The sequence below is a fragment of the Oreochromis niloticus genome, linkage group LG17 (assembly GCF_001858045.2).
Source record: "Oreochromis niloticus isolate F11D_XX linkage group LG17, O_niloticus_UMD_NMBU, whole genome shotgun sequence".
NCBI lineage: Eukaryota > Metazoa > Chordata > Actinopteri > Cichliformes > Cichlidae > Oreochromis > Oreochromis niloticus.
In genome coordinates, this window is record NC_031981.2 from 5162058 (window position 1) to 5189744 (window position 27687).

The following is a 27687-nucleotide window of genomic DNA, read 5'->3' on the forward strand; positions in this document are numbered from 1 at the left end:
GTATTTGGCACCCTGCCTAGACCTCTTGACCCTCCTTTGCCCCATGTAAATTTTTTTTAGATCCGCCACTGATTATGACTCATAATGTAAATAACATAAAGGGACAATGAGGGCAGAGTGAGACCTCTTACCTTTAAGGCTAGCTAGCTTTCAAAACAAATAAAGTATCTGCAAGGGTAAGCGTGTGTACGGAAGATTAGGGCCACTGGAAAAATAAAAACAGGTCTGAATTCTGAGAATAAAAAGGTCTGAATTCCGAGAAAAAAACATGATTAATGTTAGAATTCCGACCTTTTACTCAGAATTGTGAAAATAAAAAACAATAGAACATTTGTTTTTCCCTGTTCTGTACATATGAGCACTCTGACTCTGACTTAAAGCATTTGCCTTTTAACAAAACACACTTTAGAAGCAAGTCTCACCACTAGATAGATAGACAGATGTAGGCCCAAACAGCAAATACAAACTAAACTTTATGCAGGCTGCCTTCATTGACACTAGCTGTAGATATGTACACGTAACAATAATACTGGGCAACATTTATTTTTCCGATGAGTGGAGTTAGAACTTAGCAGAACAGAAAAGCCAAACGTGTTGTTTACCGAGTCAAATCATCCTCACATTCAAATAGTTACCCCACAATCCATTTGCTGTAATACTGTAATATTAACTATTACTTTATACAGCCAGTTTGTAAAACATTTAGTTGATATGTGGCTTCCAGGACAGTTTATTGTTTATTATAACCTCAAAAAAGCATCATTCAAATTAAGTTTAATTTCCAAATTCCCCAGCACATAAAACCTGTATTTATAGAATCACCAGTCAGTTAACCAAGTTCATAAAATAAGTGTGAAAAGCCTAAAATAAACCTGACTTTATTTTATACATAGTGAGAACCAACATTCAATATATGGCATCACACAAACTACAGATTTTTATTACAAAACATTGTATGAGAACTGCTCTATTTAAAGATTCTGTCTGAAAAACAATGTATACATATTATATAAACATTTCTAAATATCCAAAAAGCCCTCCTATGACCCTGTCCATGTATCTTCGTTGGTGATGCTGTATGTCTGCCCTCTGGTCCTGATGCTGGAGGGTCTCTTTGATTCACGGCTCGAAGTTTCTGTCAACACAGCAAAGGCCGTGGAGCATGACGTCAGCGCCCTATTAAAAAAAATGCTCCCACCGACAACCAGATCTCACTTGTGATTGGCTTACAGTAAGGAAGTGTCACCCCAGCCAATCACAGTCGCGTTTACTTGCCGATTAGGCAGTATCAACATGGCAGCTTTCTGAGTTTTGGAGGAGGGGAACTGGTGTAAATAAACAGAGATTTAACATTCTTGAGATAACGACAGCGTCGGGGTGTTTGAGTTTAGGACTGAGTGGACCGCTGCGGGAAGATGTCGAGCGACGGAAACAAAAAACAGTTCTGGAAAAGGAATGCAGCGAAGGTTCCTGGCAGGTGAGTGACGTGTTCCCTCCTGCTGGTTAGCTTAGCTAGCTTCACTCAGCTGACGCTGCGCTGTTGCTCTTCAAACGCCAACTTTCACTTTGATTGGTGGGGCTTTGCGGTTGCACAAAGTTCCCATTCTTGTCACTGGCCAACAACTGTGGTAAAAACGTCTCGTAGACGCATTTTACCCCTTGCAACTGTTAGCTAGGCTAAGAGCTAGGCTGCTAACAGTAGCTAACAGTTCAGCAGTACTCCATCACAGAGTTGTAACTAATGACACAGTAACTATTTCACAACACGAGTAGTCAAGGGCTCATTGCAAATTATTGCCCTTCGGGTCACACGGAGTCTCACTCCTGCCGTTTAAACTGGTATTGTTTTAAATAGCTCAAAGCTAGCATGGCTAGCTTGCCAGCCAGTGATCGATTAGTTCATTCATTTCCATTCTATCTTTTTCACTTCCTCAGCATTCAGCATGTGTACGGTGCACAGCATCCACCCTTCGACCCGCTCCTTCATGCAAAGTAAGTCAAACTCACTTCCTTGTTGTAAAAAATAAATACCATGTGATCTTGATGAAGTTCTCTGGCCCAATGTCAGTTTTTGTGTCATGTGATAAACTAGACTTCAAAGCCCAATTGATGTCGGCCCGGTACTTTGTTTCAGATTTTAAAAAGTGATGTACTGTTGAGTAGAGAAAAAAACTGTCCCTACCATGGGAAGTTATTATTATATTATTATTGTTTTGTGTTAATAATGGTTGGTTTTGGGAAAAAGTTATTATCCATTTAGATTAAGTCATTCTCTTTGAATGGGACGTAACTGTATACTTGTTTGTTTTTTTTTTGTTGGAGTTGTGTTGTTGTCATTAGCATCAATCATTTGCCTTATGCCTGATGTTTAAAATCAATGATCTGTCTTAGCTGTGCCATCTGTATCAGATGCTGAAACCAGTGTTTTATTGATGCTTAGCAGTTGGAGGGATGGGGAGGAGGGGACTTCATGAAATCATGAAAAAATGCCCAAATGTCTTTCAGCTCTTTTTCACACTACTTTTAAACATTTTGCCAGCACAAAATTAATTTGACAAAAAAAAGAAAAAAGATTCTGCCTCTTGCCACGAGTAAATATGCATTTTCACCTTTCACCATTTTGTGCTCAGGAACTTTTTTTTTTCCAACAAACAAATTTCCTTGTGACTATTGCTTATCTGCATTTCCACTGCATTCCACTAAAACCCGAGAAGATTAGGCAAATTACTCGGCAGATGTAATTTGCCTAATCTGTGCAGGTCTCATAAGAATATAAAACCAAGTTACATCTCAGCTGTCTCTGCTCTGTTCACTCTGTCTATACTGGAGCTGTCGGTCAGTGTGTCTGTTTGGTGGACGATACACATGGCAGACGGGGTGAACCCTGCTGTTAGGTTACATTCGCATCAAATCTGGTTGTCTGGCACCTTCCTGAAGGATTACATGGAGGTGTGGCTCTGTTTGTCTGATAGAACAAAATTACTGTGGGCAATAATTTCTTTCTCTGATTTACTGCTTTGTTTTGGTTAATGCGTCCCTGCAAACACCACCAACCACCATTGCCTTCTCCCACACTAATCAACACTTTCTGTTTTATGTCATAAGCAGATTGTTTTGTTTGTTTTTTATCAGCTTTTGGGAACATGCCTGTGAGATAACTGATAATTGGCTCAAATGCTATAAGTAGGCTACTTGAGCAATTTGACCAATTTGAAATGTTCATCATTGCACCTTCAGTTTCCCAGACCTTGTGAAAGCGCAACCCTGTGAGCAGCTTGTTATGTTTTTTTGGGGAAAATAATTTATGTACACTTTAAAAAGTGGCTAAAAGTGGACGCTAAAACCAAAACGGCACAAAACGCACAGGTGTGGCTGAACGGCTGCTGTATTTTTAGCCACATCCCAGTGAGGAATGTGGACGTATATGTTTTTCCATTACACAACTGACAAATGAACATGCCATCTGTGACATCATGGGCTGGGTTGAGCCTATTATTACTTACAGTTACTTCAGTGTGTGTAATGTCATTTGTCAAGTCTTCCAGTTATAATTCTGGTAATCTTCTGTTTTGCACTTTGAAACTGCAGAACTGGAATGACCACAGAGGCAGTGACTCTACAGGAAAGTCCAGTCATTTTGTGACTGGGTAAACAAGTTGAAGAAAGTTGAGCAATTCTAAGCCTTGATTATACTTTCTGTGTCTGCGTGTCCACTAAGGCTCCGAGTGATGTAAATTTCATCATTAGATGGTGGGCACAAGGGTCTGTCTGCATGGCTGTTAATTGTGATTGTCTGCGGAGAGTTCTTATTACAGTGCTCTAACTATACATTCCCATGTGTGGCTGGAGCATAGCAGCTATCCATCTCCATGTCTGCAACGGAGTATAATCAAGACATTCAATAGCGGTGAAATGATTGATTCAAATATCAGTAGTACTGGTACCAAAGCTAGTATTGGTATTGGATCAGTATTGGTAAGATATCTTGTTTCTGTCCTCCAGGTTCAGTATGTATCCCACTGAACTGTTTTGATTATTTTTATTGGAAATGGGGGGAAAAATATATCTCAAAAAGCACTGTAAAAATTGTATCTTTAAACAGAATTTGACCCAAAGTCATTTAAAGAAAGATGTATTCAAATTCCAGGTCTAAAACCAAATCCAACTTCAAAATACATGAAAAGCTGAAAGGTCTGTTTTATTGTGTTAACTAATTATTGTGGAAAGCAAAAGTCACAATGATTTAGTGTTCAAAATGTTAAAAAATGGTCATATTGACAATTCATCTCGTAAATCATAACAGATTGCTCTCCCTTCCATAGGCTGTCTATAAGCTGAAAGTCTCGGTATTGGTATCGGAAATATTGGCTTCCTATTTTTGGGTTATTGGATTAATATCAAAAATTGCTTTAAACTAATTTGAGAAGCTGAAACATCATTTCGTGTGGACAAAAGAAAACTTCACATTATCAAATAATAAAAGTCGGGTCTGCACAGATGTCCAGGGTGTTGTAGAATATATAGCATAGTATAGCGTCTCTAACATTAGTAGAGGTGCAGCATTTATGAAAGTCTAGGCCGATACCAATAATGTTGTTTAAAATGATAGCGTTCATGGGATATATACAGTACAGCACAGCTTAATTTTAAGTGGCCTGAACTGGACCGTTAATATTAGTGTCCTGTAACCTATTGAAAAACACTTACAACTTGTCCCCCTTTCTTTCAGTGTAGCATTCAAAGAAGTGCTAGTGTAACAAATAAAGCCTGTCAGCACAGCTCTATGGGCTGTGGACTTGCAACTGTAAGAAATAAATGGGTAAAATCACAAAAACTCAGACTATTTTTATTTCAAAAACAGTAATTTTCTGTGAATGCGCAAAAAATTTTCTTTTTCTTTTTATCGTGAACTCACTGTTTTGTTTTGTTTTTTGTTTGTTTGTTTTGGGGGTTTTTTTGTTGTTTTTTTTAAAGAAAAAGAACAGAAAACTTTGTAGAAAACAACAAACAACTGGAACCTTTCTCTCTTTTTAATGGAATACTAACAAAGGAAAACACATCTACTTCAGTCATTTACTGGTTTATCTTTTACTTAATTGGTTTGGTGTAGCATGCCAGACCATAGGTAATGACTTCAGAACTGATGAGAATACAGTTAAAAGCTCTCCTCTGACAAACTCAACAGCTTAAGAGTTTTGCAGTCAGCTATGCGTCTGTCCATTCATTTTATAATTTCACTTGAGGTTTAGGTTTGTCACTTACGCTCACATTGGCTATTTACATTACTAAACTCACTTCTGAGCAGGACATAGTGTAGAGTTCTTTTTCTCTCTGGATTTCTCTCATACACACACTCAAATAGAGGGGAACACAGTCTCCTCTTCAGTAATAACCCTTTTCTTTCTTCTGATTAATGTTTACTCGTGTAGATTTCCACAGAGGGTTGAAATTAATTTGCGTGTTTTCAAACTTTCCCTTTCTTGTGAGTTAGGATGGAAGTTGGCTAACGTGTGCACGTCTCCTGGTTCTTTCTTATAATAATAGCTGTCTTTGTAATAGGGAAATTACAGTTCGGGGGTGGTAGCACTTTGGCAGTCCGTGTGCATCTTCAGACTGCAGAGAGCGTCTTTTGTCAGATGAGGGCAGTGTCAAAAATATGTGGTACAACCGGTCTGTTGTACACTTCTTGCTTGTGCTGCTGTCGGTCCTTCATGTTATTTTTATGCTTTTCCCATTCCTGGTAAACGCCGCTGTCGCTCACTTCCCTGTTCCAGCCCACTCGTCAGCCAATCAGCATTTGACAGACATGCCGCATGATCCATGTCAAGCAGCGTGCAGTTAGGATTTTGTAGGCAAATAGCAAACAATTGTATTACAGATGAAAATGGAGCTAAATTAAACTGTATCCTTGCAGCCTCAATAAAGTAACTCAAAGAAATTTTAAGTAACTCAAAAAAAACTTTTAAGCTAATGATGTACTTCAGTAATGTGTCTTTGTGCACATGTGTGTGCTTGTGTACATGTGGCAATTCGCACACTGGGTTGATTCGTGCACTGGGTCTGCACGGAAGGGTGATCTGAAGTAATCCTTAAACCTGTAAAATAAGCCAAAGATATGTTTGGAGAGAAAAAAAGAGCAGCGTTAGATGAAAAGAACACCTTGCAAAGTGTTCAGCATGGGGGTGGAATTATTCCGCTTCGGGCCTGCGTGCATGCTGTTGCACAGGCAGGCGTTACACGGATAGAAAGAGACGAAGGGATTCCGCTAAATCGCTGCAGATTGTGGATACAATTATGAAGAAGTCAGTCAAGGAAGTGAAACTGATCCAAAACATGCTTCAAAATACACCACGACCTACCTCAGGAAACAGAAAGTAGAAAGCTGTGGTAAAATCATGCTGTGCGTACAAGACAGCCTAAACATGGATCAAAACTTGAAGTGAAAATTACAAAATGAATGGACAGACACACAGCTGTCTGCAGCACTCTTTTAAGCTGTTGTGTCTGTCAGAGCGGCACTTTTGCAATTAAAAGTATCCTGCTGACTTGGAAAGGCATCCAAAATGTTGTCCCTGTAAGAAGAACTGTTTATTTGGTTTATAAAATAAAAAAGTACCAGTCATTAATAATTGAACACTGGCTCATATTGATTTGCTTATTAATTTGTGATTTGATTTTACCTGAAAGCTGTCCTTCTGATTGGTACCGGAGGATAAATTAAACTCTGTATTATCTATGAGACTTTAAAAAGGCATCCCTTTTCTCTTCTTTTTTCAAAACCACTTCTTTTTTTCCCATTATCCTGTTTTTCTCTTCAGTCTGATCAAAGCAGGCAACAAGCCTCCTCCAGCCACTCCAGGCAAACCCAAGAAGGCGACCACCTTCCAGGAGTTTGAGAGCATCACGAGCGACGCCTGGGATGTCGGGGATGATGACGACGAGCTGCTGGCCATGGCTGCGCAGAACCTCAACATCGAGGTGGTCATGGAAACGGCCAATAAGGTAAACTACTTTAAAGCAGTTTTACCTGATTGATGTCTTTCCACTGCAGTAGCACAGTTTCCTGTGTCTGTGTAGAAAGAAGCACTCATCCTGACTCATCATGAATCAACACAGCTTTAGTGCATTTTGTGAAATCCTAATGATTCTTTTGTTCTGGGTATTCATTTGCTAGCGTTTATTCATATTCCTGAACACAGTGTTTCATCTCTGCTATTTTACATGTTCTTGTTTGTGTCCATAGATAATATGTAGCAACTTTGAAAGGGCAAATAGGTTCATATTTGAAGGCTGGAGGTGTTGGTAGGAAAGCTCACAACACGAAAGATACATGTGACAGATTTATACACTTCATTTCTATTGTTTTAACATACATATCATTTGAAATAGCCGATTAATTATCATTAAAAATGACTTTAAAACTACAGCGTTAGTTTTACAGGAATGTCATGGTAAAGTCCTCTTTTAAAGCGCTCTTGTCTTGGTTGCCAGGGCGATGTGTCCTCTCTGAAGATTATGGACAACATACATGCTGCAGACATAAAATGAACTTCCCATTGAAATAGATTCCTCTCTAAACTATGCTGGCTGCCATGAAAGAAATGGTACAATTTCTGGCCTTGAGCGCAAACAATTCGATGGCCTTTTTAAAGATTAGTCCAGATTTTGCTGCAGTTGCTGAAATTAAAATATTGGAGATTTACTAACAAAGAATAGTGTGTTCATTAACTGAGGTAAGGACAACTTCTAACAAATTGAAAGATTTTTCTTTTCATAGCGTTATTAAGCATTTTGTCTTTAAGAGGGGAAATTTTACAAAAATGCACGGTTTGCATTTCTCTCAAGCAAGTAGCAGCTGCAAAAAACTGTTAGTTTACTCATCTAAGCAAGTTGTACGCCTTATGTGTTCTGGGGAGGTTAACAGCCTTATGCTCACCAAGGTTTCACCTTGTTTTTCTGTCTGCTGAACAGGTGATTGAGAATCACAGCAAGCAACAGGAGAAACAGAGGCAGGATGAGACATCAGAGCTGGATCGAAGAGAAGACGACACACAGGAGGAGGTGGTAGAGGACGACGAGGACAATGAAGAAGAAGAGGAGGAGGACAGGGTGGAAGAGGGAGACGCGACCAGCCCTGAGGTATCATTTGGATCCCAGAGCAGCCCTTACACTGATGGCCGCCTAGTGAAGTCCCACAGCGAAGCTCCAATTGGGTCACCTAAAGGTTAGTGAGCACCATTACTCAGTGTTCTGGGAGGTTTTTTCTTTTTTAAGCTCAAGTGCTCACTAAGAGAAATTTCTGCAAAGATACACTTAAATCCGTAAATGAGTTTGTGAGGAGGGCAATACTTGAAATGTGAATAGGGCATCTTTTAGAAAATGTCACCACTGTAACTTTTAATGCAACGCCATAAATAGGTTTGTTGCTTTGCGAAACATCCATTAAACACCATTAAAAATGATCGACATAGTCAGGTTTTTAGTGATGACGCACTTTTTATAAGCTCAGAAAGTTGGAGTGTTTGTGGCGCCAGTATTTTTAGTGGGGTTTATTTACTGTGCCTCACAGCTGCTTTGAGACTTGGCAGATGTTGTCACTCTGCAGTGAGAACATCTGCCAAGACTGCTAATGTTGTACTTTCAGCAGACGTGTTTGTGTAGTGCTCAGCATGAAAATTACTTTGAATTTAATTCAGTGAAAAATTGTAGAATTTATCATTAACACCACTTCAGGAATAAGAAAATAAATAAAACAGTAATTCACCCGAGTTCCACTAATTTAAAGTCTTGAAATTAGTTGAATTATTTTGCTGAAATTTAACTCTGGATTCAAAAAGCATAAGTAGGAGATGGAAAGTTAAGCTACTACTGCTTCTTTTCATATTATTGAGAACAGTTCTTTTCTATGTTGAAGTTCAGTCACTACACACGCATATTTTTAACTGTCAAATGGTAAAAAGAGTAGCTACAATATCACATTAAACCTCAGCCACACGGGCCTAGAGCCTGGTTGGCAACCACCAGGCTGGTTGCTATGGAAAAAGGAGTATTCCCTGACCAGTTGTCGCAGGTTTGCTTGCTGTCGCTCGGTGAAATTGGTCAGAAAAAGAGAGAGAGAGCAATGCTGTACCAAAAACATGATTGCTGCTAGCAGATGCCATGGTTGCCAGTAATTTACATGGAAGTTGCTGACTTGTCTGCAAACACTCTCCAACTGCTTGCTAAGCAGTAGTAAAACTATGAAGAGCACAATGCAAACCAGATACTGTCTGTTTGACTTCACAGTAAGAGTTGCATTTTTGGAAATGTGTTGCTTTGAGCAGTAAAGGTGCTTGTTTATTTTGAAGATTATTATTCTCAGCTTTCAGTTTGTGTAAAACTTTTTCAGTTTCTCTCCTGCTCTGGGGTTAGTTTGTGAGTAGGGCTGGGCCATATCATACCGTTCACGGTAATACCGGTATAATATTAGGCAATGATAAGAAAATGAAATATCGCAATAGAATATGAAAAACGCGCATGCACAGTGCTTTTGTTTTCATACGCGCATGGCAGAAAAAGCATGGCGGCGACACAGAATGAGAAGAGCGAAAGCGGATCGTTGAATGAAACAGATGAACCAGAATTGGTTTGTAAAAATGCTGCAACTTCAGTGGTGTGGAACTGGTTTAGCTTTCGTCCATCAGTTACACAATAAAACACTATTTTTGGTAGAGCATGCAAGCGGGCCGTCGTTATTACCGTGTTTTTCATAAAATAAGGCACACTTAAAATCAATCCTTTGATTTTCTGAAAAATCGACAGTGCCCCTTATAATCTGGTGCACCTTATGTATGAATTCTGGTTGTGCTCACTGACCTCCAACCGATTTTATGTGATACACGGTTAAAAAAATCTGTCAAAAATGTTTTAGTACAACTTTGCTAAGCTACAAACCCGCACCGCTTGATGGATTGTCGGAGCATTATGGCTACCGTAGTCAGGCGTCTCGCATAGTAATACGTACTGGGCTTGAACATAATATTCCTGTATTGTGTGTGTATAACCTCTTTTTAAATTTTGTGGATATTATACATGGTTATGCTGAGGATATGTCGGCCAGTTTCCACTGGAAATGCCTTTTGGTTAAACTGTCAGCAAGGAATTTGCATTTGCACTGTTAAATTTTTATGTAGCTTTAATGCACATAAAAAAACAGCTGCTTGTTTAAGTTATAATACATTGATGGGATTTTTTTTTTTTTTTTTGGACTAATAAAGCTGTGGAGTTGTAAAGTATTTTGTCTAGTGTCAATTATATCGTCAGTTGTATCGTTATCGCAAATTTTCAAATATATATATCGTGATAAATATTTTTGTCCATATTGTCCTGCCCTATTTGTGAGTGTTTGCAGGTAAGTCTGCTTCTGCAAACATTCATCCATCTGCTTAAGGACTTGAAAAAAGAAGGCAACTGGACTTGTTTGAGGTTTTGAAGATGTTTCACCTCATCCAAGATGCTTGTTTAGTTCCAAACACAGAGGGTGGAGAGTCCCAGGTATTAAAACCGTAGTGAGTGTCGTCCACTTTCGAAGTGACTGTTGACCCACTGCTGATCATGTGAGTCGTCATGTGAGCCAAGGTGAAAAAAAAACCAAACCAAAAACAGGCGTGGGTCATTACAATCACCGGGGGTTAAAGGGGAAACCACTTGCCCCACCCTATCGTGTGGCCTATCAAGGTCACCTGAGGTTGAAGGTGGAAGTGCCTGAGAAGGGATTTCAAGACTGCATTTTATGTAGCTGATAGCTACACATAATATTGACACTGTAGTCTCACAATCAGCAAACCTGATGATTAGTTTTACATTAGAACTCATTATTCATTATTAAGCTGTGCTAACACATTTATAGGCAATAGGGGAACCAAGCAGACTTAATGAATCAGACTTAATCAGAGGTCTGACTGTCAACACTGTTTTTCCACTGTAAGATAAAAATATTCAAGGATAAGAAAAGGAAAATGTTTCAGTGTAGAGCACTTTTTTCATAGTAATTCCTGTAACATCTCCTTCTTCCCCCTTCGCCTCAAGTCCCTTTCCTCTTATATATGAACATGGGAGTTGAAAGAAACACCTTCCCACCTCCTGCACAGCTTCTCTGAGTGACCTGCCATGACCTCATAATACACAACAACTGTTCTGCATCATGGCTCCCTTTTATAGATGTGTCACTGTACGAGACCTGCTCCACAGGTCACGTCAGTGTTCATGTTTGAAAGTGACACTGTGTAGCGCTGTATAGCAACAGGGTATGTCTATAGACCACAGCACCAGCACCAGTAGCAGATGCTGAAGCTGTACATGGTGAGCCGTGTAGCCGACTGTTGTCCTGTCTGGCAGGTCATCTGTCTGTCTGCCTGGCTGTCTGCTCCACTGCCTGTTGCTGTGTTTAGATACAGATAACACAAACAGCCCTTTGCCTTCAGGCAGTTCCTCTTATCTGGCCTCCATGTACGGCTACATCATCTGTTGGGACAGGGGTATACAAGTCTTCTCTTGTCTTCTCTTATTTTGTCTTCTGTTTTTTGGGGGTTTTTTCTGTTGTGCTTGTCTTCTAAAATACATACTCTGCTTTTGTAACTGCCTGTCATGTTTGGGAAAAGTGGTCTTTATAAATGTTTGTACACTTGCTCATATTTATTTTGAATCCTTTCTTAAATGTAATATTTGACGTCTTACCGTGGCTTACGGAATCATCAATTTTAAACGTTTATTGATATTTACATAATTATTTAAAATAAAAATTTGTCTAATTGAATTTCTTTCAGTTAAAAATCATATTATCTTTTACATTTTTAGCCAGCACAAAGCAGAAGTCACGATGATTGAACATTATACAGATGTTGTACAAGTGGATCAATATTTTGGCTTACCTTCAGTAATGGCAGAGACTGGTGTTGTTGAATGCTGACTGCATGTTTGTAAATGGAATTTAAAACTGTGTAAGATTTCTTTCTTTCCCTGCTATTGGTGCAAAATTTCACAATCCGTGCACCCCGAAATGTAACTTTCTCAACTTAGCTTTGCTCTTAACAGCCTTTTAAAAGGAAAGTTATTAAATGAACTATAAAAAAGGGCTTATTGTTAAAATGACACAAAGGGCTCCACTAGAGAGAAGCTGCTGCCAGCTTGAATAATCTTTTTTAATTTTTCTAAGTGCAAATAAAGCACTTGAGAACAGATTTGTAGCCTTTTATTTGTTCTTGTAAAAAGTGAAAGGGATATTAAAATCTGCAGCATTCCAGTTTTCTTAATTGCTGCCAAGTGCTTGTGTGATTCTGGTTTTGCTTTAGGAAACGTTGGCAGTGTGGACGACAGGGCGTTTTTAAAAAATTTTTTTATGAACTTGTGCCCAGTGTGATAGGAGCAGTGTCCGTCTTCACACTGAGGTCCTGATCTCACACACTTGTCTGTGTGCTGTCTCTGCTTGGTTTTGTGGGACTCTTTCTGTTGTTTCTTTTGCACATCTGGTAGAACATGTGGCCCTCAGTACTGAATTAATGTGTTTGTCTATCCATTATAGAGCCTTCACGGTTATAAAACTACAACTGCCGCTTTACTGGAAGCTCATTCCAGAACAAGCCACCAGCCGTAACTACATTTGTTAACACCTGCATACGAACAATACATTAATGTTATATCTAAGTACTCTCTTTGGGCTCTAAAATGATATGCATAAAGCGATTCTCACACATGAATTGTGGTAGAAGTTTATGCCAGAAGTTGCCTTTTCTTACTAGTAGTATGATCAAAATTAGGGGCATGACAGTCCTTATCTATTGTTCACGCTAATCCCGTATAAATCTCTGTTGCCATGACAGACTTTGTAATCATTACTGAAAATGCTTTGTTTGGTTGAGGTGAAGGTGACAGGACAGGAAGCACACAGTACATCTGATTGGACAATGTGGATAGTGAGACAAGTTTTGTAATTTTGCCTTAGTATACCACCATGGTGGACCTTTAGCTTTAACCTCCTGAGACCCGAACTCTTCCACGACATGCATTTTTAATTTCTCTTTGATATTTGGGCATATTGGGGCCCGATGAATGTAAAAACAAAGAATTACCAGTTTGTTTGTTTTTTACCTTATTTTTGTTTTTAAGAAAAATAAGAGCCACATATGAGGATATTCATTTAAAATTTTGATAGAACAGTAGCAGTATAATGTCCTCGTAAGTGGATATCAGGCCCTTGTAGAGCAAAATTGAGTATTTTGGTCTAAATAACCCAAAATGTGATGTCCACATATGTGGACGCCAGGTCCTAGGAGGTTAATTCAACAGAAGTTTTGGATTAACAGTTTAGGAGTTACAGCCATTTTTATACATAGTCTCCCATTTTCACAGTTAATTGGACAGCTGACTGACAAGCAATTTCATGGCCAGGTGAGATTTGTGGCCTTGTTAGTCCGTTATTAGTAAAGCTAAAAAGTGTTGAGCTTGAATTTGGTGTCTTTTTACTGGAACCTTATGAGTGAGGTCCAAACAGACACTGATGCAAGTGAAGGAGGTTATCATGAAACAGAGAAAACAGAATCGACCAGAGAGATGGCAGAACTTTAATAAAGAGCACTCTAGAGAGGTAGGTGAATCATTGTCAAAGTCTCAAATTGAGAGGTTCCTTCATGAATGGAAATGCAGACAGTTTACCCCCAGGTTACGCAGAAGAACAGGAAGGACAGACTAGACTTTAAATAAGAGACCATCTCTTATTCAAAGCCAGATAAAACAACTGTACCAGAATGATGGGAAGAGAAGGAGAAAAGCAGCTTATGAGGAAGTATTACGACGAAGGCATGTATGACTGCCATTGGAAGCGGGAAACCAGTGTTTATTGATAATGGGATTGCTGATAGGATAAGAGAGATATATAGCAGTGTACAGGACTATACTCTCTGACAGCTTCAGCCAAATGGATCAGACAGGGCTTCACAGTGCAAATGTATAATGACCCAAAGCATACTGCAAAAGCAATCAAAGAGTTTCTCAAGGCAAAGAAATGGGATAAAGTTAGCGACCTAATCTCAACTCAATAGAGCATGCGTTTCAGTTAAGACAGCACTGAAAGCAGCAACAGAAGGTGGCTGCAGTAAAAGCCTAGCAGAGCAGCTCAAGGGAGGAAATGCAACATTTGGCAATGTCCATGTGTTCTAAACTTTCAAATAATCCTTAGGATTTGTCCAATTATTTTTGAGTCTTTTAAGAAAATATGGCCACTATGTATAAAAGTGCTGTAATTCCTGAACAGTTAATGCTCACATTTTTTGGAAAACCCTGTGAAATGAACCTGAAGTCTGCGATTGGCAATCACTGTAATATTTAGACTTGCTGGCCTGGCTAATGTCATTCGCTTTCATGTTCCTGCAGCTGTTCCTCTCACAGACTGACAGACTGACTTCCCACAGTAAATCAGCTCTGTTAGAACCGAATCCCTGACCAGTGCAGCTTGATGCAGGTTTGCTGTTACAAACATTAGAGCTGGAGACGAATGAACCGTCGAGGACTTGATTTTTAGTTTAATGACAGATTTTCTGTCTGCTCTTCACGTGGCTTTTCTGCTCGTCTCTTGCAGAGAGCTCCGAGCTAAAGCTAGCTGCTCAGTTAAACTGGCTTCACTCGCAGATGGGCTCACAGTTTGGCCTGAGAGAGTCGCTGCACTGCGTTGCTGTTTTAGCAATTAAAACATAAAATTACGAAAAGAAAAAAGGAAAGTTCTGGGTGATATGACAGATTTAGGTGTCACACTATTATCCTTGTCTTTTGGCCACACTAATCCTGCATGAAAATCTGTTGCCATGACAACCCTTGTTATCGTTGCTGTAAATGTTTAGTTTAGTTTGATGGAGGTGACAGGACAGGAAGCGCACAGTACACATCTGATTGGACCGCATGGACTTTTCTCACATGTAGTCGATTGGTGCAGCAGGCAGAAAGGTTCTCAGGCTGCAGTGAGTGCAAGTAAACGGTTCTGTAATTTGATATCAACTCAATTAGCTTGAAAAAGCCGCTCTTCAATTTAACTTTGTCTGCTGTTCACAGCATCCTCACGTTATCTCGCCTGCTGTTTAACTTGTTATCACCGTACAGCTACCTATTGCTGCCAGACACGGTGTCAGCTTACCACAGCTCAAATTAAAGTGAAGCGAATGCCCTGCACATTCAGGAGGCAGAGCATTTTTAAATAGCAAAAAGTGATCTTTGAGTAGACACAACTTTTGCAGTTGAGATTTTTCTCTAGGAGTTTGATGAAGATAAAAGCCATCAGTCCCTTTTTACATGTGGATGTATGTTTTCTTTAATGTAGCAGCAAGCCGTAGACCTTCATCACATATTCCGTCTTGTCTGCATGATGTAGAGCTGCATCGTCTCAATCCTTTGGATGTGTGTTTGTGTGTTTATGCAGCCCTAATTTCTCTCATCTCTCTCCTTCCACCAGATGCAGCAGGTGAGCGTGCAGCCCTCCACAGACAGCGGTCTCTGCCCCATCGGCCTCCTGTCATCCCTCTAGTGGCTCGCATGGCTGACCAGAACACATCTGGCACTCCAGCCATGACCGAGAGGGAAGCGTCCCGCCTAGATAAGTTCAAACAGTTGTTGGCAGGACCCAACACAGATCTGGGTAAGAGAAACTAATCCACCAGTCTCCATCTGTCAGTGTTACAATGTGTTCTCTTACTTAGTTCACTTGTCTCACTATTACTGTCTCTCTCTAGCGTTGCCTTATTTCTTTTGTTCCCTGAACTCTTTCACGTTTTCATTTCCTTGCACTCTTTTGCTTTCCACTCTGTCTGCCAGCTGTGTCATGCTTTTAACAATGCTGCGAGGGAGAAAGTCATCCAGCCATCTGGACATGCAGATTACAAGGGGGGAAAAATACCCCAACAACAAAAGCCAATGACAGGCCTTTGTTCTAACCAAACGACAGGCCTTTATTGTTTATCCAACCCAAGAGATGTTGTTTGCTACCACTGCTTACCCCAGTGGCCGTGAAATCCTTGTGGACTTTTTGCATTTGACTTTGTGTCCTTTGTAACTAACTTTTGGCAACTTGTGCACATCAGCTTGTTGCATCGATTCCCTTGTTTCAGGTAATTAAGTTACATCGAAGTAGTCATCAAACAAGTTATCTGAGTCCAGAATGCTGAGTGTTGAGATCCATCCAGTGACTAGTCTGCAATTTGCAGCATATTATGTGATGAAATGTCTGTGATTTTGGATGGAGAACATTGCCTCTGAATTTGTGGAGTTAATGCAGTTGTTATAGCAATGGTTTAAATCACAGCAAGGTGGGAAAGCAGCGTTTTCTGAACGCAGAAAAATCCCACAATTTACTGAGGTGTCTGCAGTTGTATTCAGGATTGGACGAACATGTGTCAGTCATTCATGAAGAACAAAACACTGGACCACAAACATTATTTGACAAAAAAAGGTTAGATGTGGAACTGTGAAAAATACATACGTAATGACTTAAGTGAGGCCAAGCTGAGGATTAGAGCTGCTTGTCTCAGCGTATATAGGTCTGTCAGTTACCTTTGACAAAATCCAAATCAGTGAGTTGTTAAGAAACAAGTAGTAAACATGGCACCCAAAATGCAGTTGTTTTACCACACGGAAAACCAACTCAGAGACCAACTCAGTTCTTTTGTATCAGGCTATCATCATTAAAATGTTGTGGCTGGAGTTTTTTTTTTTTTTTTTTTGAAAAAAAAAATGAAAATGAAATGTCTTTCATTTTTTCCATTTGTTAAAATTTTAGCCTGCTGTAACTGGTTATTAGAGGAACTGCAGAAATTTCTGCTTGATGTAGCATTGTTACCAAAATAATAATGATGATGATAATAATAATAATAATAATAATAATAATAATATGATTGTAATTGTTGTTAAAATATCTTGCTTTTTTACCCTCTGAGTATCACAGTATATAATAAAGAAAACACATATTGACCTTGCAGAGTAAACTAATGACCAAAAATTGTAGCTGTTTGTCTTCTGCCTTAGTTTGACCTGAGGTTACCTTTGGTAAGAGCAGAGACTTTTAAAAGTGGTTGAGTTCGTGTGGATTATTGGTGCAGGATGAACTGTAAAAGTCAAATGTCTCTTAAAAGCCCTTTTGCTTTTAGACCCTTGTTGAGATTAAAGACGTACACCTGATGTCCTTGGGTTGTTTTTGTGTATTTAAGCCGTGTGCATGTGTTTGTTGAATGTGGCTGACAAAATATAGTGAGGCCACTGTGGTGAATTTAAAAAAAAAAAAAAACCCAAACTGCAAGGCTTATGAGGAGAATTGGTTATGTGTCTGTCTAAATACACTAAATACGCTAAATGGAAAAAGCTGTGTCAGACATATTTCAGTGCAGAAACGACACAGTTTAAATACCGTGCCTTCCATTTTCAAATGACGACTGTGGTCTTAATTTACCGCAACCGAAAATCTTTCAACGTGTATTTGAGACAGTGTATTATTAGGGACAAACCTTTTATTCAGGTTTTTCTTTACCTGATCACATTTGAGTAATTTCCTTGTTGTTTTTCTCATCTACTGTTTGTGCCTTGGTGATTTACTGTTTTGCTCTTGGTGCAAAATCAACACTTTCTCGACCTGTTTCACATTAAACGACATCCTGCATTCATATTATCTTTCTTGGAAACATTTGAATTACAGGCCAGCTGATACTGGAATTTTGAGGCTGCTTGAAAGAAAATAAGGAAAGTAATTTTCAAAACAGTTGTTGAGTAATAACAGGTTGAGGGAGCTAAAAAGGCAGGAGCTTGTCTAACCTGGCTCCAAAAGCAAGTCAATCTCTACAAACGTCCATATATATTTTACAACAAAAATAAACATGCTGGGGCCAAAAAAGCTCTTTATAAGTCATTTCCCTCCTAATATCCCTCCTTATAATAACTATAAATTCAATTTTTATATCCCTTTAAATTTTATTTATGCTTTAAGATGTGCATTATTAGGTTTAAGCCCCTCTATGTTGTACTGGTGCCTTTGGGTATATTTAATTAATATGCTAGCACTAATGATCACATATGAAATATCCTGTGAGATGTAGCCATGAATCATGTCAATGCATCAAGCTAGCTAGCATTAGCTAATAACCTAGGACTCCACCCTTGCATCCAAATATATTTACTTCTGTCTTCAAAAACTAACAAGCAAAAAGTCATTTGCAAGTTTGGTCAAAAATATTAGTATGCAAAATAGGGACATCGTAGTGCCTACAACCATCTTTTATATACAGTCTATGTTTACAGTGGGCACACATACTTGTTGTTATTCAGGCTTTAATTTTCAGCAGTGTTTTATCCAGTTTACTTCGAATCAGTAAATTTGTGCTATTGCCATCATTATTGTTTGCAATCACATCTTAATTGTTACATTAATCTGCATTCTCAACACCTAATTGCTTAATACATGGTGCTGGTTGACTTGCAGTTTGAATCAAAGTGTGCAAATTAGTGTCCCTTGGATGACTTTGCGGATGCTTAACTCTGCACATGTAGACTGCTTTAATTTGTACACACACACACACACACACACACACACACACACACACAGTGGGCATTAGCTACGGTCCTAAAATGTAAATGTAGGATTTCATTAGGCTTGAATAGCCTTCGTCAGCACACTTCTTCACCCCTTGAAAACTTTTCTAACAAACTGGTTCACAAGTCATCAGTGTTAGTCAACAGCGGTTGCGGTCGGCTCGGGAAAAGTGTATCTTGCACATCAGCAGAGTGTCTTGAGATGTCAGCCCCCATTAAGGCCTGCCAGGCATCACATGCTGACTGTCTAAATTTAGTTTAGTCCCTGCACCATGATTAGATACCCCAGAACGGGCGAGCCACGCTGCCGGCTGCTGGCAGCATGAAAGATGAACTTCATTCACAGGACATAATTAAGTGAAGGATTGGAGGAGAAGGGGGGTGCTGAGAGGTGATAGGGGAGGGGAGAAGGATGGGGCAGATAAGATAAGATAAGATGAAACTTTAATGATCCCCATGGGGAAATTGGGTCATTGCAGCTCCAAAGAATGGGATATAGATGAGAATACAAAAAGAAAAAAATAAATTGCCAGCATCTGATGGAATTTAAGCCTCTTGTAAACACACAGGTAAATAATATCACTGTGTGCTCACAGTTGGATGTTTTGCTTTCGGCGTTACTTAGATTATTTTCAAAGACTTTTACAGCTCCTTTTTTTTACAATTTAAGAAGTTTTCATTTAAAAGTAAGATGTCCAGACAGATACCACTCCTTGTCCTTTAAGGGCAGGTCATTATTTCTGCTTGCTGCCTGGGACGCATTAATGCTCATAATGCGTCCCATACAATTCGCACATACATACCAGTAGACTGTTTCAGTGGGGATGACACCCCCTGGTGTGAAAGGGAAATTTGACCGACTGTCCTTGAGCTCAAAGGACGAGGGCTGGGATGATCCATTGGCTGGTTGCTCGCTTGAATGGTGTAATTAATTGCAGAGGCAGCCATGTTTTGGGGCCAAGCCACCTGACATGGTTGGTCTGCCAGCCTCTAGAGACCAAATGTAGAGATGTGTGTGACTTGGTGCACAACCCAGCACCATTGGTCCCACAACTTAATACTTAGCTATGTACTACTGGTATTGGCCAAAAAATAGTTTAGATGCATTTCATATAAATATTTCACCTGTCAGTACATTATTTCTTTTTCTTGATCAACTTGCTTCAGGATCTCCTTTGCATTCAGAACTTTAACACCGCTGTCAGTTTCTCTCTTAACTGTCTCTCTCTCTTTTCATTGAACCTTGCGACAGGTTGTGACAGCAGTCTGTTTAGCATGTAAGGTCATGTAGAAGGTGATGACCTGTACGCTTGTAAGAGTAGGGTGATTGATGTCAGGTTGAACTCTGCTAATTATTCCTGATGTCCTGAGGCGAGCCGGTCTGTTGAGTGAACCTGAACACAGCACCCACTGTATGCGCAGCGAGGGGGAAGCTATTTTAGACAGAACTGAGGGGGAAAGGGGGAAAAAATGAGTCCCATCTACTACAGAGTAGAACTTTTGGAGTTTCACATTCCATGTTACATGTGAAACACAGAATTTTTTTCCACAGTGAAAAAATATATTTAGCGAGTTAATAGAGTGTTTTTTTTTTGTTTTGTTTTTTTTGAGCTGTACTTCAGATTCAACGCAAATCGCATCTCAGTGAACCCAAATGATCTTTTAGAAAGCAGCCACAAAGCTTTTGGCTGAGCCGTCTAAAACTAAAATGTACTTATTTTTATTATCTGTTTTAGAGAAATGGAACAAGAGATTCAACCATTAATTATTTTCATGATAAATGAATCAAGTGTAAGCTAATACTGAAAAATTAAATACTTGTACCCCATGGTGCTCAATAGCCCAAAAACCAGTGATACAAATTATTCATTATATCAGAAAATATTGAAACATCTCCAAACGGCTTATTAAATGATCTTGTTTCTCTTACAAATGCTTCAGAACTGACAAAACAGTTACTATGGCTATTTATAAGCACTGATGGATTCATTGTTGGGATCACCTCAGACTGCTTTAATGAAAGCTTTAATGGGAATGATTAAAATTAGTCACCGTCAAATGAACAGATTTTTTTATTCTTTTGTCAGCGTGCGTGGGGCAGTCTGGACACTTAGCTTTGTGAGTTCGATAACTTGAGAACAAGGTGACGTGGGGTTTTGAAATTGATGCCATAGGTGTATCTTCTAAAAATCTCGGACCAGTACGAATTGCAGTGATCTCGGCCTCAAGGTCAAGGTCAAAGGTGAACTTTTCTGAAAATCACCAAGGATTTTCAAATTCATACCATAGGTGCACCTAATAGAAGGCTGAGGAGTACTGGCAGCTGCGGCTACAGCTGTTTGTGAAAGGTGCCTGTTAGCCCACAGTAGCACGTTAGCTCCACCTTAGCTGCTTTGCTGTGGGTGCACGTAGAGGAGCCGCCTGAGTCTCTCCGGCAGTGGCAAACTCAGAGAACTGATGACTCGTCGGAACAAGTCTCTTTGAGCCACGTGGGCCACAGGAACTTCAAGTTCTTCGCTCATTACCACGGCTCCACAGTTCATGGAACTTTTTGCTCACGGAGCTCTAATAGCTGTTGATTGGTGATTAGTAACAGTCCATGAAACATCCAGCTGTTTATGATGCGGGTAAACATCTTGACAAATGCACTGCTATATGGCGCGTTGTGGTGTTGAACATTTGCGTGTGTGTGATGTGTTTAGAGACTGTATTTAATATTGTACACTCTCTCTAAGTCACTCTCTGGGAGAGACTATAAGCCACAATTTTACAGACTTTATGCATATCTTTCTCTTTTAATAAATTTTAAGACCAAGAGCTGGCATCTGACATCAAGCAGTTATTGCTGGATGGCAGAAATACTGCTGTTGCTATGGCAATGGTCTTTTCTCCTCTTTTTCTTTTTTGGCAGTTTATCCTTTCACTTCCACCTTTTCATCGTTTCTTTTTCTTTTTTTGAGTCTTTCTCTACTTCTTTTTTTCTTATTTTTGTTTGCTCAGTATTTGGTCAGTATATGTGTTCAGTTAACACACGTACTCCCACACACGCCGGAGATCTGTGGGTCAGCAGCACTGCAAATAACTTACAGAAACACATACAACATAAACAAACCAATATCTAACATTAAGAAAGAGGAACGAAACAAACCAAACGGCTGCTCAGTGTGCAGGAACACACTTGCTTCCATTACCTCGCTGCCTGTCGGTGTGTCTCTACCCTCTGTTGGGGGTGCTGCAGCTCTTTGTTACTCTTGCAGCATTTCAGCGCCCGACTACCATCAGCCTCATTGCAGCAGCGGTGGTTTGGAGGCCTGCTACTTTCTGCCACGCTTTGCTCGCTCCGCACTTTGTAGTGCTACAATCTGCAATCCTGTTACACTGCAGTCACCATATGATAGGCTTACCATCAGGACCGTCTGCAAAGTTAATAGACGCTATCAAAGTGTGAATTGGCGATGTAATTCAATTCAGCTCGGTCTTAAAGCTTTGCCTAAAAGGACTGACCATGTGTGACAATTCCAGAGGTGTGTGTCACGGGCTCGGCAAGTGTAAAAAAAAAAAAAAAAAAAAAAAAAAAAAAATTCAAAAAAGAGACGATGTAGCTTCAGACTGGCCATCCTGCAAAGAGAGGAGGCTCCATGTTCATTCTGATGAGATGCCAATAAAATCTATTTAAAGAATTTTATTTAAAAGCTGGGAGAGATATTGTGAGAAATACTACATTTTTAAGACTCTGTGTTTTCTTATTTCCCCTTTTTGCTTTAAAATTGTATGCTGTGTCAGTCAGTGAATGAACATTCGTTTGTGCGTGCTGCCTCCTAGCATGTCCCCAGGCGTAACACCTGACTTGATAAGGTTGATCCAACCACCAGCTGCCTCCTGTGTCAGTATCCTCACAGATTGTCTGGCTTAGTTTATTCATATGTTACACCATGTGGTCTTCCAGGTGAGTTTTTCATCCTCCCTTTCTTTCTTTTTAGGAAGCTTGACTGAACAGACCTCAGCTCTTACAGTTCTCTCCCAGCTGCTGAGAAATTTCTGCTTTATGTGCACGCTGTGCAGACATATACATCCGCAGCCATCAGCTTCACCCTTTAATTTAGTATCTAAATTAATCCATTTACTAACTTACATTTAAAATCGTGACAATTCTCCATTATAGCTCTGCCCACAGCCTAGTTGTGTAGTAATTTGATTCATGATTAATAACACAGCGCTCCTTAACAGGCTTTCTTTTACTTCCTTAAGGCTAAATCGAGATAAAAAAGGTTCCCATTAAGTGTCAGGTTTAATTTCAAAAACCATATACAGTGAATAAAAAAAAAAAAAAAAAAAAAAAAAAAAAAAAAGTGACTTATAACTTACTATTGCAGAAACTTTCAGTATATTTTTAATTAACCAGTTATTCTGCAGTAAAGGAAAAAGTAGATTTCTGGATTTAGAATCGATGCTTATTGTGTTTGACAGCCCCGGTGGTGGATGCTGACATTAAACATGGACACAATCTTAAATAATGAGGTCAGCAAATGCAAGTAATCCCTGTGAGTCAAAAGCTCAGGCTGTTTCCCACTGTTTGTTCTGCTCTTGGCTCTATAATCTGTCATATATACCTGATATGAATATCCTTAGAATAGTCAACTCACATAGGAAGTGACATATGCTGTGCTGACCTGTTTCAGACTGAGGATAAACTGAGCAGCCTGACCAAAGGCGAATTATTCTGAACTGTAAATCCGCCTGAGCTGCTCGAGAATTCGAGAATAAAAACGTGGAGCTGGACATAAGCATAACAGGTCCCCTTTTACAGGATCAGTTTCACCTCAGACTTTTGCTCTAGGCCAAAAGAAAACAAAGCCTTCCTCTGCAGTGGTCAGCGTGTGTTTCAGATTTTGTTTTGAAGCACTTTAATGAGGAGTATTCTCTGTTAATTATTGCAGTTTGGTAGTTTATTGTTTAAATCTGAATGTAAAATCTATAAATATTTGTGGACAGCAGCTCTTTCAGTCAACAGAAATGTTGCCTGCAACACTAACTTACCTGCAATTTAATATGACTGGTGTCACCAGGCCAGATATTTTTGAAAGTGTTTCACCCAAAACACTTAAAGGCAAGGCAAACCTCGGGGAATTAACTGTACAAATTCTCTGTGTTCATGCAAAAGAACACACTCTCTCTCTCCTTCTCTCTCTCTCTCACACACACACACTGTCACACCTGTACGCTCATCTGTGCTCCGTGTCCTCTCCCAGCCATCTGGGCCATCCATCAGGTCTCCTGAGCAGGTATAATCCAGGGAGGGAGTATCTTTTTACAAGAGTCCCATTAGTTTACGAGCTGTCTGCTCCCTGGCGCTATCGCTTTGTCCTTTAGATGAGTTAGACCATTCAGGACTCTCTCACAGCATTCAAGGTTTATAGGAGGGGAGCTTAACTTTTTAATATACTCTGTGATAAAGGTGTCTGTCCTGATTGTATTGTTTTTCTGACCTCAGTGACTAAATATCTTCAGATGACTTGAATAATAACCTCGAGAAGCTATTGCATTTGCTGACTTTATCACTGAGGTATTTCCCAAAACAGGTACTTTGGGAAACACCATTGTAAAATGTGCTTTATAAGCTTTACGTTTAATACTACACACATGAAGGAAAGATTTAAGAAATAAATTGTACTGGTACTTAATGCGTGTAAATCTCACCACTATAGGTTTGTAGATTGTAGATTCAGTCAACAGTTGTTTTCGTACACCTCCCAGTTCAAGTGTAAATCCCTAGCTACAGTGGCCACTGTAGGATAAACAGTGGTGGCCAACGTTCATCTGTAGTGAGTGTGGGCGATAACCTCAACTGCCATGCATCATTTACTCTGTTTATTTTGGAAGAGGCTGTAAAACTTTTGTTAAATGAGTCGATACGGAATCGATTAGTCGGTGATGCTCACTTCTGTCCGATGACAACAATACTGAGGTGAGGTGTAAAGGATATCCTGAACTTTTCTGCACTCCTGTTAGCTGTCATTAGCTGCTGTTAGCTGCTGTTAGAAAGTTACACTAACATTGCCTAACATTGTTGCACTCGGACACTGCCATCACTGCCATGTGATTTCTTTTCTTTTTTTCTTTTTTTTAGTAGGAAACTGGAGCCTAAAATTAGCTGGCATAAAGTTAGCTTATAACTGTTGTTGTTTTTTAGTTGGCTCATTGTCAGCGGGTTGGACGTCTAATCTGCTGACTGTAAGTAATTGTGACAGTATCGAGAAAAAAAAAACACATTTTCACGTTTTCGTGTGTCAGTAGCATGACGCTAGTTCAGGAAGTGGTGAGTAAGAGGTGAGGGGGAAGAGGATGACGTTTTATCCAGATGCCAGTGGCGTGGTGTCTTCTTCATGTTTTTACTTCATTCATGAAGGGGACTCAGATGATAAAACATCTGATCTTGAATGTGAAGATGCAACGTATGAGTGTAAATTTACCTCTACTGCACACGAACAGCTGCGGATTCTCTCCTCTGCCTTCGGTGTAGTACATATGTGGCTGGTCTCTAGTCACATAGATAATTAAGCAAAATGGTGATGATGTCCATCTTGGCCATTGTATTCAAGATGGTGGTGCAATAGGGCTGTGCGATATGACCAAAATCTCATATCCCGATATTAAGACATCTATCGTCCGATAACGATATAAATCACGAAAATGTAACATTTTCTGTAAATTCTGTGAATGTCGGGCAGCTCGACTTGCATGAAGTGTTTCCAGCTGGGCTTCGCGTACCTGGAGTCGAGTGTTTTAACTGATGCATGAAACGATACATTTTTAGACATAGGTTGTAACCGCCGCCGTTTTCTTTGTGAGTATTTATTACACAGCGTGCTGCGGGGAAAAGCCTGTTCTAACGTTTGAGTCTACGGTTTATTTTTTAGCACCTGACGGCTCTTTTTTGCTTCTCATCCGTAAATACTCTGCATCTTTCACGTGATTCAGTTTATTTTGAAAAGTCTCAACAGGATCTTGAGCTTTATTGTGAAAGGTTTATGTGGAAAATAAACAAGCGGACACGAGGTGGTTTTACCGTCGTTGTTGCTAACGACAACGCATACAAACAAGCGCTTGTCCGTCTGTAGTGTGGTTGTATTAAACATAAGAGAAAGAGAGAACTTTAGGAAATTAATATAGCCACTACAGTGACCATCAAAATAATGAAAAAATATTGCCGTAAACAGTTTATTTTGCGACACCACGAAACAAACGATAGCGTAAAATGAAACGATAGACGTTTTTCTATCGTCATCCGATATATATCGTTATATCGAACAGCCCTATGGTGCAACAATGTGGCTTCAGCAGATTGAAGCCCACTCCTACATAATTCTTAATGGATTAATTCTAAGTTTATGAGAGCACATCAGTTAGTTGGAAGAACTAATTATATATTAATCACTTTATATTTATGAATACAACATTATTTTTGCTTATTTAATAACTTCAGATATGGCATACTGTGCCTTTAAGATGGAGGTGAGGCTCAAGGTTTCATCAAATTGGTGTTTGTAGGTTGACTTTATGTTAAGCTGATGTATGTGGAAAGCTAAGTGCTCGCAGGATTGAGTTTGGATTTGCTGAAGAAGCTTCTGGAAGCTTCTGTTGCAGAACACAACTCTTTGGCCAGGTGTGTTTAGGGGTGTGTGTGTGTGTGTGTGTGTGTGTGTGTGTGTGTGTGTGTGTGTGTGTGTGTGTGTGTGTGTGTGTGTGTGTGTGTGGTATTCACGTGCGTGAATATGTGTGTTGCTGTTTTGCCCCAGTGGTCGCGCTCCGACTGAACGATGCCTGAATAGTGCATGGCTCCGGCCCGCCAACCGTCTTCCCTCCTGCTCCCATCAGCTCCCTGCTCATCCAACACTGACTGACAGCACTTCTTCCCTCTCCCGCTGTCTTCTATTCTTCTTCCTGGCCTTCACAGAACTGTGCACACAGGCAGGTAGACTGACTGACAGGCAGGTAGACAGGCAGACATGGAAGGGGTGCAGGTACACACTCTGACATGCACATTTACAATCACATATGTGTGCACACTTCCTCATAGGAGCTCCATTTGATTTTTTTTTTTCATTACTTGGTTGTTTATAGTGAGTCCTCCCTTGCTGAGAGGAGCTCCTGAGCTCTGTTGTTTCAGTCTTTCAGTCCTTTGTCATGCTTGGATGATTGTATTGGTGGCACTTGACTATATACTTTGTGCCCACTCGAGATCCCAATAGGTGATAACCCAACAAATAACCCGCTCTTTGTGGAAAATGCAACAAAAATTCCGCTTTGAGATTATTTTTGTTTTGAACGAAGCAAGGCTCGAAAGCCTGGAAACGTAGGTGAAGCTGACAGATCCAGGATTTCTTGCAGCATCTAAATGAGCAAATGGAGGTAACATATGCTGTGAAATCATTTGGATGCACAACCTGTAACATGTGGCAGTGCTGGTGGAAAAAACTAGCAACATGCAGCTAGCTTACCTAGAAAGGGAACATTTTTGATCTCTGTTGTCGTCTATGAAAAACTTGCAATTATGTAGCAGTTTCACTTAAAAACTTAATTTAAAACAATACAAATCATCCAAGAAAATTGCCATCCAACTGCCTAGCCTTGAACAAAACCCTTATTTAGGTTGTCAGTCCAGACAAAAACGAGGGACAGAGCATCTTCTCACATGTGCTGTTTCTTACATTAGGCTTTCTGAACACAATAAAGTGTGTTCCTCAGGATTTGTTTTCTTATTTAACATCTTGGGTTATGCAGCAATTTTCATTAGAAGCTGAAACCCTTTTTAAATTGAGGTAAATTATGTTTAATTAGCGTACAAAAAGCTAAGGGTTCAGTGAGCATTACTAGTGTGCTTGCATCCAAAAATTCATGTAATATTGAAATTGAACATTGGCCTCACCTTGTTTGTTAATGAATGCTGCTCGTCTCCTAAGTGTTTAAGGTCTAACAAGCTAAAAAAAGAAGAGAAACTGTTATCTGTTGAGCAAGGCTCAACAAGTCCTGCAAATTAAGAGACAAACTGGAATGGCACACTTGCAGAGCACGCTCTTTGCCAATGCACTGCAC

General features: G+C 39.7%; 1 protein-coding gene across 2 annotated transcripts in view; it reads left to right on the forward strand.

Moving 5' to 3' along the window:
• Positions 1 to 868: 868 nt before the first annotated feature.
• Positions 869 to 27687, forward strand: part of tbc1d22a (TBC1 domain family, member 22a) — a 156802-nt gene continuing 129983 nt past the window's right edge. The window contains exons 1-5 of one of the 2 annotated variants that reach the window (XM_005451751.3): positions 869 to 1477; positions 1936 to 1992; positions 6819 to 7002; positions 7972 to 8224; positions 15476 to 15658. In XM_005451751.3, the coding sequence (XP_005451808.1) occupies positions 1416 to 1477; positions 1936 to 1992; positions 6819 to 7002; positions 7972 to 8224; positions 15476 to 15658 (739 nt within the window). In that variant the 5' untranslated portion in view covers positions 869 to 1415. The remainder of the gene's footprint in view (positions 1478 to 1935; positions 1993 to 6818; positions 7003 to 7971; positions 8225 to 15475; positions 15659 to 27687) is intronic. The other variant, XM_005451749.4, reaches the window with a different exon arrangement.